The 15,368-nt window shown below is 39.4% G+C and overlaps 1 protein-coding gene across 1 annotated transcript in view; it reads left to right on the forward strand.

Moving 5' to 3' along the window:
• The first annotated feature begins 13,968 nt into the window (after positions 1-13,968).
• The window catches only part of LOC134661181 (uncharacterized), a 30,725-nt gene continuing 29,325 nt past the window's right edge, over positions 13,969-15,368 (forward strand). Inside the window, exon 1 of the mRNA XM_063517144.1 lies at positions 13,969-14,369. Within this exon, the coding sequence (XP_063373214.1) occupies positions 14,107-14,369 (263 nt within the window). The 5' untranslated portion in view covers positions 13,969-14,106. The remainder of the gene's footprint in view (positions 14,370-15,368) is intronic.

Here is a 15,368-nt window from a genome sequence, read left to right on the forward strand (position 1 = left end):
AGTCCGTTTTAACAGAGTTTAATACACACTAATTACTTATTACTTTTCCTAACGAATAAAATATTAAGTGTACTTAAATATAAATAAGTAGTACCGAGGTTATTCATAAACGTCTGCTAAGTTAATCAACTGATTGTCCCTCTTTATGGCATAACGACAAATAGGGACAAACGACGATCAGCAACTGATTAAGTTAGCAGTCGCTACGCTAGTCGTTTATGAATAACGCCGTAAGTATTACATAGATAGATAACCCCATGCCAAAAAACGTGGTAACTGTCCATTCCATTCTACGAGTATTATAGAGTTATGAAGGGTAGAGTACTGGTACCTACAGGTAGAGTAGCTAGTAATAAGGGATGACATTTTATTTTATCGTTTGTGATGTCAGTTTTGTTTAATTTAATTTTATTTGTCCATTGTTTGTTTTTTTTTACTAGTGATGCATAATCCTGCAAGACTCGTTCCTGTCTGGCCAAACTGTTATTTCCTTGTCACTAACATGTTGCGCTTTGGGTGCGTTACTGCGTTCCAAGTTACAAGGTCTGAAACCATCAAGGTTTGAGGAGTTGGACCTTGGACCTCATGGTATGGAACCTATCACCAGAACTAGACCTTAACACACATGTTCCTTCAGAACGTATACTTATCATTGCAAACATAACAAAGAGGGCAAATCGCCAAAAGTGAAATATTATGCGTTGTTAAAGTCCCTTTCTGGGGCCGATTACATAACAACTTGTAACTAATAATATTAGTGAAAGTCTCTTTCTAATCAAAGGAATGGAAAAGAGACTTCCGCTAATATTATTAGTTACAAGTAGTTATGCAATCGGCCTCTGGTTCAGCGTTCCACTTCATCAAATGTCACTGTTTTGGATGAAAATTTTAAAATGCTTGGTTTGTTGATGATAATAGTTATTTGTACAACAAGAGATCAAAGTTTGATATTTCTTCGAGTGCTTATTTTGAGTCCCGTGCAAGCGAAAGATTCTATAATAGATTCACGAGCGTAGCTAGTGAATCTAATTTAGAATCTTGAGCGTAGTAAGGGACTCAAAAGCGCACGAGATGTAAATAACTTTGATCTCGTGTAGTTCACAAAACTTTTCACCTCAGCAGTGAGAACATATTAGAGAACCCGAAAAATGTATTCCTTCTTCATCACTTTTTTCTTAAGATATGCCAACAATAAAATTGTCACCTCAGCATCTCGAACAAGGGTACTTTGCTACTTTAAAACAGTGAGCAAAATCGAATTTTGCTCACTGTTTTTAAGTAGCAAAGTACCCTTGTTCGAGCTGCTGAGGTGAAAAATATTAAAATCGCTATATATGTATTTATGCCTGCCTTTTCCTTATTTATCATCAGAAATGAGTTTTAACAACCCTAATGACGGAGCTCTACATACATACAAAAACGGTCGAATTGATAACCTCCTCCTTTTTAGGGTTCCGTAGCCAAATGGCAAAAAACGGAACCCTTATAGATTCGTCATGTCTGTCTGTCTGTCTGTCCGTCTGTCCGTCTGTCCGTCTGTCCGTCTGTCCGTCTGTCCGTCTGTCTGTCCGTCCGTATGTCACAGCCACTTTTCTCCGAAACTATAAGAACTATACTGTTGAAACTTGGTAAGTAGATGTATTCTGTGAACCGCATTAAGATTTTCACACAAAAATAGAAAAAAAACAATAAATTTTGGGGTTCCCCATACTTCGAACTGAAACTCAAAAAATTTTTTTTCATCAAACCCATACGTGTGGGGTATCTATGGATAGGTCTTCAAAAATGATATTGAGGTTTCTAATGTCATTTTTTTCTAAACTGAATAGTTTGCGCGAGAGACACTTCCAAAGTGGTAAAATGTGTGTCCCCCCCCCCCTGTAACTTCTAAAATAAGAGAATGATAAAACTAAAAAAAATATATGATGTACATTACCATGTAAACTTCCACCGAAAATTGGTTTGAACGAGATCTAGTAAGTGGCTTTTTTTAATACGTCATAAATCGCCTAAATACGGAACCCTTCATGGGCGAGTCCGACTCGCACTTGGCCGCTTTTTTTGAAGTCTGTTAAAAACAAAGTGCCCCGCAGCGTATGTCCTATGAAAGCAATAAATTACTGATTTAACTCAAAAAAAGATTTTCATGCGGTTTTCACCTATCTATAAAGAGATTCTTGACGAAGGATTAGGTGTATAATATATGTTAACCCATGCGAAGTATATAAGATTATACCTAGTAGGAATATATTTTTCACCTCAGCAGCTCGAACAAGGGTATTTTGCTACTTAAAAACAGTGAGCAAAATCGCATTTTGCTCACTGAGTGAGACAAAATGAGCAAATTGCGATTTTGCTCACTCAGTGAGCAAAATGCGATTTTGCTCACTGTTTTAAAGTAGCAAAGTAGGGTTCGAGCTGCTGAGGTGAAAACTTAATTGTTGGTATATCTTAAGAAAACATGAGTGAATAGAGGTAAGTGATGAAGAAGGAATATATTTTCGGTTTCTCTAATATGTTCTCACTGCTGAGGTGAAAAGTTTTGTGAACTACACGAGATCAAAGTTATTTACATCTCGTGCGCTTTTGAGTCCCTTACTACGCTCAAGATTCTAAATTAGATTCACTCGCTACGCTCGTGAATCTAGTGTAGAATCTTTCGCTTGCATGGGACTCAAAATAAGCACTCGAAGAAATATCAAACTTTGATCTCTTGTTGTACAAATAACTATTGGGTTTGTGGTACGGGTATTTATTGTTGTTGTCGTGGCGTGGGTCGAGCAGAGGGCGACCGCCGGCTGGCAGCGGGCGCCCGCGGCCCGCCTCCGCCGCGCGTCCGCGTGCTCTCGCCGTGCGCGATATTGATCGCGACTCGACCGCCGGTGGCGCCGCGGCGCGGCCGCCGCCCGCGTCTCCGCCTGATGCGCCAGCTGTCAAAGCGCGTGACGTAACGAGTAGGGCTGCGCGCACACGGCAGCCGCCAGCCGTCCGCTTCATACGTTCGTGCGCATCACCCCCGTTCGCTCCGCGCGCCTTGTTGCACTCGCCGCCTTCCTACTGCTGCCCCGCGAGAGTGCATACGTTTACCATTCGCGCAGCAGGTGAGGTTGGGGCCGACGAGGCCCCGGCCGCTCGGAGTACGCTCGACGTGGTATTGATCGCATTCCGTCCCGTTGGACTATCCAATGTTTATAAACAGCCGGCCGCATCCATTCGCTCCTTGTTTTCGGTACGATTGTCTAACAGCGAGTGATCTGGACTGCCGGTCCTGAATGCGCTAAGGTTGCATGCAACTCCAAACAACCGCCTGCCGAAGTTCAGTCACGTATGTATATGCTCTTTACCTACGTAGGTATTTTTTCCTATCTATTTGTGTCTATTTTTCACGAGCGAAACATCATGACGACATGGTAGGTAGTTATACCTACTTGCTTACCTATCTTAAGCTAGGTACATAAGGTACATTAGACGCAAAAACAGAATACAAGCAATGACGGAGGCAAGAAAGGTGAGCTTATTGAAAATGTATAATTGATACATTTGTGTTGTTTGGTGTGAGAGTGAGCCGACGCAGGGCGCAGCGCCGGCAGCCGCAGCGCGCAGGTGAACCGCTGGTGCATTCCAACGGAAATGCAGCTTACTGTGTGCTTCTCTGCCTAGATACGAAATCAACCTATTCTCTGAACACCAACACACTCTGTACAATAGGCGTAGCGTCACCAACAAACTAATTGGTACGTAATAAAATAACAAATTCAAACCTATAATTTTACGCTACAAATCGTAAACAGTTAATATTCAAATCATCATCATAACCGAACCATTTTGTAGGTATGAAAATCGAACAACAACAAATATCGACAAGTGCGTATCGGTCTGGAACTCCGAGCGTACAACCCGGACAACTCTCATGCTGCCTGCTATACGTACCGCCACTTGGGCACCAACATTTTCAAAGGATACTTAAATTTATTATTCTTTATTAAGATCTAATCTCCAATAATCATACATTTTGAGATGTGGCCGTGACAGCATACGAACTATTCTGAGTGGGTAACTGACTTCATAGTTCATACCAAAAACGTATCCTCAAATGGGGTATATCGGGCGCTAAGGGATAACATCAGACAAGGGAAATACCCCAATGATATTAATGCGGCTAGTAGCGATTGTTTACAATCTTTATACATATCTTGAACCACCAGAGGCGCTACCGCGAATACCGTAATACAGCTATAAGTATAAAGAGGCAGATGACGCGATTTTCTTTTTTCGCGGTAGGCCCGCAGTTATAAATAGGGTCGATCTTTCAAAACACATAGTTACACTAGTTCATTCTCGTAGTGAGAATTTAAAATTGCTGTCTAATGTTAAGCAGCCCTCGTGTCCCATTTCATCCCACTTGCCGGTTACCTACGTAGGAACATATTAGTATTTTTTTAATTTTTTCCCTTGTAGGTTTGCATTGCAAGGACTTAATTGTAAATTGAGTGTCAATTAAAAACAATTTCCCAAATAGGACATAGGAAATGGATAGGTAAAAATGTTAAAAATACCTCTGTTACCAAGACACAATATTATTTTACTCTTGATAGAAGTTCAATGGATGACGATATTATATTAACCCTTCAGGACAAGTTAAACGGTTTCACGGTATTACTTAACTAGTTCATTTTAATTTTACGCTGAAGGTACTTACTCACTAATAGTTATTGATATTAAGACAAAAAACAGGCTAATTAATAATCACTAACGAAAAGCAGCGCAGCAACAATTTCTTCAAAGTGGTGGTAACGAATTTAGGTAGGTATGAAAAAACTGCAAAGGTCACGTCACGACACGGCCGGCCATGGCGATTTTCGAAGCGATAAATTAACACGAGATTGAATCGCGAGATCGACGACATTACGTGAACCATTTCTATTGGAAACTTACGGCATTGAATCCGCACATTTACGTGATACGTGGTGTGATCTATTTTTAGCGGTCTCATTAGGTGAGGTCATGTCGTAACGATTTCTAGGTCAGAGTGATGGCAGGATGTGTGAATTTTCTTTGGCCGCGGTGTCCAGATCCAGACAGACTGTACTTAAATGTAGGACGTCCTGCGCTGCGGGGCCGCGGACCGTCCCGTGTCGATGCAGGCATGGCGATAGCGATACCGGAAACTGATCGATGAAAGGAGTTGTGCGAAGGCCATTTTGAGACACGTGTATTTTTTTGTTACTTATCTAAATATGGAAGCCGCTATTCATAAATATTGAGCCTTCTGATATAACATATTTGATTAGAAGCACGTTAGTTACATGCCTGACAGTTTCTTTTGTTCCCCATATTCTATTATTTAAAGAAAGCGGACTGCGGACTGCCCATAAAATACCTAAAAGCTTGTGTGATCTGATGAACTTCAATTGCGCACTGTAAGATAGGTAGAGTCTGTTCGGAAAGAGAAGAGTCGTGGAAATCTCATCATATTACCTATATGGGAACCACTTATTCTATATCCATGATGGGAACTTGGGAAATTATACATTTTACGGCTCTTCTATTTTCGCATGACTCTATCGTACAATGTTTTATAGTACCTACCTACTTAGGATACATAATAAAATAAGGCCCTTTAAATTTTCGGCATAGGCACGTAAAGTCAGTTACTTATTGGTTCGCTCGAGTTAAATGCGCTTGATCAACCAGACAATTAACAATGGATATAACGGTCCTGTAATCCAATTTCACTCGAGAAAGTGACAGAAGGTGACGGTATCACAACAGCATGGCACTCTTGCTATATCTGATAATTTGGAGATTTAACGGCTGATACTGTCATAGTTAGGTACCTACTTACCTATTTAATTTCTCAATTGGACAGGTTGCTTTGTAGTCTACTGTCTTAAAAAACTGAAATTGAAAAGTTGGATCAGTAAAATAGGATAGCGAAGTCATCTCTCACATTTCCTAGTCAAATGGGGCCTTATAATTAGGGAGCTTATTATTTGTTACCTATTACATTACTTTCAATTACTAGGTGCAAAACTGTATGGCCACTTTATGAATGGAATTCATTCATTTTTTTTTTCGGGGTCTATTATAAACAGTCGGATCAAATATACCGTTGCATGATGTTTGAACTTTTTATCTTTTTTCTTTTTGCTAATTACGTGAAAGGTGCTTTGCGAATAGAGTCCAAGTAGGTAGATATTTGGAACTTGTATTAATAGGCCCCGACATTATACTATTACTCTTTGCCCCGCACGTTGAAATTATACATTCAAATATAAAGATCTCTTGAATATCATTTTGTCTCACTCAGTGAGCAGAATCGCATTTTGCTCACTGTTTTTACAACGGGTCACGGGTCACTCGGAGTGTATTTGTAAGTCTTAGATTTTTCAGTTGGTTTAAATTGTAGCTTGTAGCTCGCTGTGGGACGTAGAATATAAATAATATGATGCAACCAAATAAATCTGAACTTAGATAACCATCCCTCAGATAACCGACGTCCAGTCAATAATGCTATATACCTACTTAAATCTGTACCTATAGTGAATAGTGAACTTAGGAGTAGGCAAATTTTTTTCTGGTCTTGTATTCTGTCTCTGTCCCAAAAAATGAAACGCAGGCTATTACATAGTCTGTGTTTTTTCAATTCAATTTAATTCAATTTCAATTCAATTTCTTTATTTTTTAATTTAGGCATTAACATAATGCATTTATGAATGTCAAAAAAGTACAGTTGTACAGAATTCAAATTAAAACTATTAAGTATTTATTGCCCATAGAACGGTATGGAACGCTTATTTATTTCATGCATAAAAAAATTATGGCGTAGTACTTAGTACTAAAAAAACAGACTATTAGGTAATAAAATAGTCTCGTTGAATAACTATGTATCTAAAATGGTCCAAATTTCTCAACTGTATTTAGTTTGTAGATTAGGTACCATGCAAAATTAGAATTGGGCACAGGTATAAAAAAGGCCGATTTCGATTCCGGACAAGAGTTATTTGAAATAAAAAGGATTGACACGATAGACGATTCAAAATCAACTTACCTGCGTACTTCGCTATAGTTACCTAAATAGCATAGCATCAACATAGCAGTGTGCATAATAGAATGGGTTTGCGGCTCTATGACAGTATTTAACTGTAAGTACCCAGAGTGACCTGAGCGACCCAGCGACGAACTCGAGCGGGTGAACACTTGAAGAGTGTTGCCATTTATATGAAGCAATAATATCTGGAGCGTTGTTTAAACTCTGTAGCGGTGTCCAGACGGGATGATCAAATCGACCGATTTGATTAGAAATTAAATTGGCCCAGTCTCCAATTTAAGATTTATGGTATACTAGCTGTTGCCCGCGACTTCATTCGCGTGGATTTGTATGTTGGTGGTAATATATTCTACATGAGCATAGAGGATTATACAGCAAAAGAGAGCAGTCTTCTTCTTCTTCTTTATTTACCATGCCCGTGCCCTAATAACGAATGAAATTTCAAGCCCCTAACCAGCCTTACTGAAAAATAATGTTCTCGATAGAATCCCTCTCCACCCCTTTAGAAGATTTTTAATTCCACTATCTATACCTATTTAAAAATAAATTTCGCTTCCGATGTAAACTTTCAACCCTTTTTCACCACCTTTAGGGATAAATTATCAAATCGCTTAAATAAAGCCTTCTTGTATTCTAATAATATGCCTTTATACTTACAAAGATTCAAGCTCTGCACTCACAAAAAATGTTTGATCTCCATACAAACTTTCAACACCTTTTTCACCATCTTGAGGGATGAATTTTAAAAACCGCTGAAATTAGTTTTCTTCTCTTTTAATAAAATACCTTTTTATACGAAGTTTCAAGTTTCTCGCTTAAAATAAAATTTGTACCTACTTCATACAAACTTTCAACCCTATTTGAACCCTTTTAGGGGATGAATTAAATGAAACGCTGAAATTAGTTTTCTTCTCTTTTATTATAATACCTTTTTACGAAGTTTCAAGTTCCTAGCTTACAATAAAATATGAACCCCAAGACAAACTTTCCTTTTTAACCCCCTTAGGGGTTGAATTTTTAATAATGTTCAATTAATGTTATTTTTTTATTTTATGTTACGCGTTTATAAGAAGTTTCAAAGAATTTGTAATTGATTCCATCTTTCAACCCCTTTTGGACCCTTATAGGGGATGAATTATTAAAAACGCTGAAATTACTTTTCTTGTATTCTAATAATATGCCTTTATACAACGATTGAAGTCCCGCATTCTCAAAAATATTTGATCTCCGTACAAACTTTCAACCCCTTTTTCACCACCTCGGGGGATGAATTTTTAAAAACGCTCGAATTTGTTTTCTTGTTGTTTAATTTAATACCTTTTTGCGAAGTTTCAAGGTCCTAGCTTAAAATAAAATGTGCACCCCAAGACAGTTTCATCCCCTTTTTAACCCCCTTAGGGGTTGAATTTCCTAAAAAACGTCGCAATTACTTTTTTTTGTAATCGGCTAATATGAAACCATATAAATTAAATATCAGTAATGAATTTAGCATCCTTGAGTTACACGAAAATGATACCAAACTTGACCAAATAGCAAAACTTTATTTTTTACAAATTTCGGGGGGCACCCCCCCTGAAGTCAAAATTTTGCATCTAAAATTCGATTGGCTCCCCTTCCTAAATCAATCTGTGAGTCAAAAGGAGCAACTCTGCAAAAGGAAATTCCATTATCATCATTTGCCGTATAATTAAGTCTGCACCAGGGACTATGAGTCTTCGAGTCGACTTCATGAAGGAACTAAGGCAAGCCAAAGTTTGGCTAAAATGTCATTCAATAGAAATTGCTAACTATGTAAACAAACCGCCATACTAAAATTGACACTGAATGTCAAATTACTAGTAAGTTTTGTTTACATAGTTCGCAAGTTCTAGTGAATGACACTTTACCTAGTCCTACGTTGTATTGATTTGAATATCAGTTATGATTAAAAACGTATTAATAGTTAATTAATGTTCCTATAAAGAACTTTTGGATCATTTTGACGGTACTAATGAATGAATGATGCCGCTATCCGCCAGACTGGGCCAGTTTGCCTCGACAGAATGATAGATGTGACGTGGCACTTGAAATCCACTGTATATATTGTACATACTTACCTACAGGCCAATACAAAGTGAGCAAGAAAAATAGTTCAGAATGATCTGAATTAAGATCTAATACAAAAGAGACTGCCAAAGACTAAAAGGTATCGTCTTGGGTCGTCCCATTCGTTTTTCGTCAAGTTCTTAAATTAGTTCTATTCTGCTTTCGTCACTCATTCTACATTGAAAGCCACCGACGATTGTGACGAATCTACATGGGTGACGAAAGCAAAATAGGACAAATTTAAGAACTTGACGAATAACGAATGGGACGACCCAAGACGATACCGAATTAAGTATGTCAGAAACTATAAGACCTAGGGTCCAGGTAGTTACGTCCTAAGTGGATGAAATGTATCTTATGTAAGTACCCTATGGCTTAGGCCTTTATTTAGTCTTGCTTGCTGCGAGCTTGAGCGGCCTACAAGTCGTCACGATTGTCATTACCTACCTAGGATAAAACATCATTCGACTGCTGAAGCCAAATAAAATATAAATAAACCTTAGGTATATCTAACGTGACTTAAATTCAGTATAGACTAGGAAATCTGTTGGCAATTGATATGGCCACACTGCGCGTAAAATAGTTCACTTTCCGATTCATGCACGATCATCGGATATTAATAGTACGTACCAGGTAGATATACTGACTATAGTATATATAGCTATAGCTAGTCTAGCTACTGATACAGATGCAGCGATGTGCCCTTGCCGCTGCCGTGCCTACGTCATTTGGACAAACAAAATAAAGATTAGGTGTCCAACAATTGTGCCCAGCCCACGCCGTGGGCGCGCCGAATCATTTCCACCAGTACCTAAAACATCTGAATGTTAGCTAGCTTGATGACCACTGGGTGAGGCCAACGCGTATTGTCATTCACGCGGGGTCATTCTTCAAAGGGTTAAATAAAATTTGTCCCGAGTTGCACTAACCGATCATAATATTTTTATTTCATTAGGTACACTATTTTACCACATCGGTACATTACCTGGGGCACGAATTATTTTTAGTAATATAATAGCAATTAGTTATTAAAAAAAACCGGCCAGGTGCGGGTGGACTCGCCCACCGAGGGTTCCGTACAAATTTAACTGTTTCTTTTACAAAACTGCCTCCTAAAATTTGTATTAAGAACTGGGGCACTTTTTTTCTTTGCGTCATTCAACAGTACTCGTGATTCTGAGTCTAAATAACCCAAAAGTTGATGGTATTTCGAAAAAAGTAAATGGTACCATTTTTTCTGAAAACCCTCAGATGTATAGGTAGGTACCTATAGGTATAAGTAAATAACATTGGAGCTATGCAAACCTTGATATCCGCGAAAAAAACGATTTTTATGACATATGACCTCTGACGCGCAAACAGAACGCCATAATGCCCATAAATGGCCATAATGCCAATATAATAAATAGATACAAATTGAATGAAATGCCCGTACGTCGCGCACACACGGGCAACCAATACGTTTTCGATATGTTGATACGTCGAATGCTGCAAGGCACGGAATAAGGCCGCTATATTTACCTATTTACACGGCGATATAGAAGCTCTAGCCAGTAGGAAATGAATGTGAACTTATAATTATTTGTTGCCAATCATGAGCGTGTCCAGTCCAGAGCACGGCGGCGCGTGAGTTCACTGCGGGCGACTGACCTTTCCTTGCCTCAGGAATGCTATTATATTGTCATTCCCACACAGAGGTTGAGCATAACATTATCAAAAATACATATGATAACGAGTCTTCTTAATTTGTGTCTATACTTAGTCTGAAAGACATCCTCATTTTAATTAAGCAAGGCCAATGTCTCTGTGTGCTTTACAACGTGTGTCTTTGTGTGTCACAACGTTGTCCATATAATGGCAGCGGTTCTCGATGTCGATTTGGCCGGTAAACGATATCCGTGTCATGTCACATGACACGGAAATAGTTTGCCGGCCAAATCGACATCGAGAATAACATAAGCGGTTTACATTCTCGCGCGAGCCACGAGCCGAGCCGCGAGCCGCGCCACGAGATGCAAGCGGTGGGTTCGTGGCTCGCGCTCGCGTGGAGGAGCGGTTTTTTGGGCACGAGCCAAAGGGGCTCGCGCGGGACGCGCGCTTGCGTTCACACTCGCGTTCGGCTTGTCATTCGGTTATAAACCTTATGCCGTGCTGTTAGTGTTTAAAATATATTAGCTTGACGAGCTTACGAGCCACGGGACGAGCCACAAGCCGAGCCACGAGGCGAGAGTGTAATCATTAGCTCGACGGGCTTACGCGCTCGAGGCGAGCCACGAGACGCGCCGCGAGCCGAGCCGCGAGCCGCGAGTCTAAACCGGCTAACACAGGAATAAGAAAGGCAAACCAAAATATTAAGTACCTTATGTCTACTAGATATTTTTAAGTCCTTTTATTTCTTTTTCAGATTGACCAGGAGACAGTAGTCAATAAGTAAGAAATGTTCACGTGGACTGGGTCACGTGGCGGAGATAATAATAATAGGTAAGCAATAACTATCTAAGCACGTTGCTTACGCGTAGCATACCTATACCGATGCCGGTGTCAGCATATTATGGCTACATATAATGTAGTATGTAACACGTGTGTTACAATATGAAACCGTGATTTTAGCAATCAATAAGTTGTAGGTATACTATCTTGACATATGGGTAAGACCATCTATAAGGGAAGACCGTCTACATTCTACAAGCTCTTAATTCTTACGTGTGTAAGTACAGTCACCTGGAATAATATGTTAGGTACTCTTCCTGTTACGCAAAAATATCTCACACGATCTTATTTGTAGAGCCATTAGAGTGTGTCACATGTTTTTGCGGCCTTCGTTGTGTAACATATTATTGCAGGTGACTGTACACATACTCCACTTACAAAAGGTTGGTAGAGTGTAGAGTAAACTCTCTTCCTTTCTGACTATGAGCGACGTAATTACGTAGGTACATATACAAAAATACGTCCCACCAATAAATTGGTATCCTGTATCTTACATGGGTCTTCTTCGTCGTATTGAGGTATTGATTGACCATACTAACCTAGCTGATATATGTAGAAATCGACTACACATACCGCCTTCTAATTAGGTAGGTACTTATGTATATGATATCTGTTTGAATTGCAGCGATTGCAACTTTGTAAGATGAGTGATCTGGTCTGGTCGAATATTGCGTAGTATTTCCATTAATACGACACTGTAAGCTTTCTGTTTATGATCATGATCAAGCCATAATTATACTTGAATACAATAAGTACCTACTTAGGTAGGTATTTGGGTAGTGTCGGGTTTTATTCCCGGATTTCGGCATACGTCTGAATATTCTTTTTTTACTTTTCGTGAAACGAAAAGCAGTTTTCTGGGCGCTCCCAATGATTTTAATGTACAGTCGCCATTAGATAGGTACGAGTATATTGGAGCGGCCAAGGTGTTTACAAAATCTTATAGGTTCGTACGTAGGTACGTACAGTCCGATAGGTACTACGTATACTACGTATATCTGATGGCGACTGATGTACCTATCAAGTTTTAATGCTTGACATAGTAATGTCCAATAGACGGCACCCTGATGTCATCTCTATCGAAAATGACTTACGATTAAAAATGATATGTCTGATCTGAGGATGCCTACTAGAGATGCCCCGAATAGTGGTTTTGGCCGAATACCGAATTTTCGGCCTCGCTCTCGGCCGAAGCGCCGAATATTCGGCATGACATGCGAACATTTTGAGTCACAATTATTATGAAAACTGATCGCCTTTGTTGGCGATGGAAATGCACAACGTTTGCTAAGATATATTTTTTATTGAACAGAATTAATGAATGTAGTTTAGAGTCAAACAAATCAGACCCATGATAAAAATAAAATGTTTTTAATCAACAAATGCTTATAAAAAGGTCTTCGTATTTAACAACTATCTAACAACACATTTTAAAAAGAATAAACTTAGTTTTTGGTTATTTTTATGTGCATTTTTAGGGTTCCGTACCCAAAGGGTAAAAACGGGACCCTATTACTATAAGACTCCGCTGTCCGTCCGTCCATCCGTCCGTCCGTCCGTCCGTCTGTCACCAGGCTGTATCTCACGAACCGTGATAGCTAGACAGTTGAAATTTTCACAGATGATGTATTTCTGTTGCCGCTATAACAACAAATACTAAAAACAGAATAAAATAAAGATTTAAGTGGGGCTCCCATACAACAAACGTGATTTTTGACCGAAGTTAAGCAACGTCGGGCGGGGTCAGTATTTGGATGGGTGACCGTTTTTTTGCTTGTTTTGCTCTATTTTTTGTTGATGGTGCGGAACCCTCCGTGCGCGAGTCCGACTCGCACTTGGCCGGTTTTTTCTTTTTAGATAGGTGCAACAGATATTCGGTATTCGGCCGAATGTTGCTTACTATTGGGCCGAATACCGAACATCTGTTGCCGGTCGGCCGGTTACCGAATATTCGGCAAAATGGCCGAATAGGCCGAATACCGAATAGTTGCCGAATATTCGTGGCATCTCTAATGCCTACCTTACCTACGTATATCATGAAAATGTACCTAAGCTGCATATAAAGTAAATTAAGGTCGATTAGTACAAAGATTTTATTCTACGGATAAACGTGACGTTAAAATAAACATAGAGTATGATGGCAATACACAATTTCAAGCAAAAAGATGCATGATGATAATGCAACTTTAATAGACTCACGGGTAAAAATCTCTTCTGATAAGTATACTGAGAAATATTACTTTAAGTATGTATTTAAAATTTCTATACCGAAAACTCAGTTAACTATTAATTGTAAGCTCTAGGTATGTTTTGATATCCCTAAAATGGTTTCTTTGTTTCAGATCTCAGTAGGGTACGTAAAAAATCGATTTTTAACTAGTGAGTGAAGTGATACTTAAGACTGATAAGGATATGAATTCGATAGATGGATTATTAAAGGGGAACGCGTGAAATGTCAGGAGATAATTAGAGAGACAGCGATGCTGTCGTATATGGTGCCGGTGGAGCAGAAGCCGCCAGTGGCGCCGGCGGGCAAGTCGCGGCTGGCGCTGGAGCTGGCGGCGGCGCCCGGCAGCCCCGAGGCGGCGGCGCGGCGCGCGCTCAAGACCGCCATCTCCAAGGACTCGTCCACCAGCTCGTTCGCCAGCGACCTCACCTTGTCCTCCTCCACGCCCACGGGTGCGCACGACAAGCCCAAACACAAGCTGCTCTCCAACGGCACCAAACACACCTCTTTGAAGCGGTAAGTCGCTCACTACTTTTGGCAGTGATTATTAGCGCCAACAGCACAACAAACATAAATTCTGTGACCATTCTGGGGCCTTCATGTGTTTACATAAGGCTACTGAATTGTTGGTTGTGTGGACGATACCTAGTAGACATTTTGTTTTAAAGAAAACCGATGTAATTCCACGAGTTTTATGCACTCTAACTTGTGCTATCATAGACAGTGTATAATCATTACCTGCCTACCGCAATTTTAAGCCTGTGAATGGCAAAAGTCGACTTTCCTTTGCAAAATTAGCAAATTGGCAAATTGTATTGTAGGTACTTAATTAAATAATACAAATTTTGCTAGCATTATAATAGTACATTTTGTTCAAGAACCTTTTGAATTAGGAATTTTTAGTTTCATTGAAATATATTTTTTCCCAAATTATTTTTAAATTAATGTAAGAAATTAGGTTCCTTCCATAAATTAAATAACCCCTTATAAATTGTTAACCCTATAACTATAGATACCAAAAACCGATATTTTTACTTATGATGCGTGCGACACAATTTTTACAGGTGGTAATACTTAATAGGTACCAAAAAACGCTTTTATACGGCTTTTTGATAATGATAGATCTTTCATACGACTGTTTTTCGACTTCAGTTTAAAGAGTGAAGCTTGTACGATGCTTGTACGACTTAAGTTTGCTAGTTGGGATATTACTTGTCAAATTGAATAGTTCTAGGTCAAAGGAAGTATACCCCATAAATTTTGATTCCCTTGAGTGTGTCGAAATACACGTTTTTTGCGGTATGTTACGGCCGTAGGTATCTTTTTTCACGTTAACTTACAAGTATGATTTTTTCACATCTTCAAGGGGCTGTATATTCAAGACCAGAGTACAGAGGTAGTGCATAATTGTTTTTCATCGTACTTTCTCGGAAACTATCGTAATTGTCATGCTAGTTCAGTGAACGTCAGTACTTTTTGCCAATTTGCCAATGGATGGCACTGTACACAATTACG

Source organism: Cydia amplana, chromosome Z (genome assembly GCF_948474715.1).
Source record: "Cydia amplana chromosome Z, ilCydAmpl1.1, whole genome shotgun sequence".
NCBI classification, from domain to species: Eukaryota; Metazoa; Arthropoda; class Insecta; order Lepidoptera; family Tortricidae; genus Cydia; species Cydia amplana.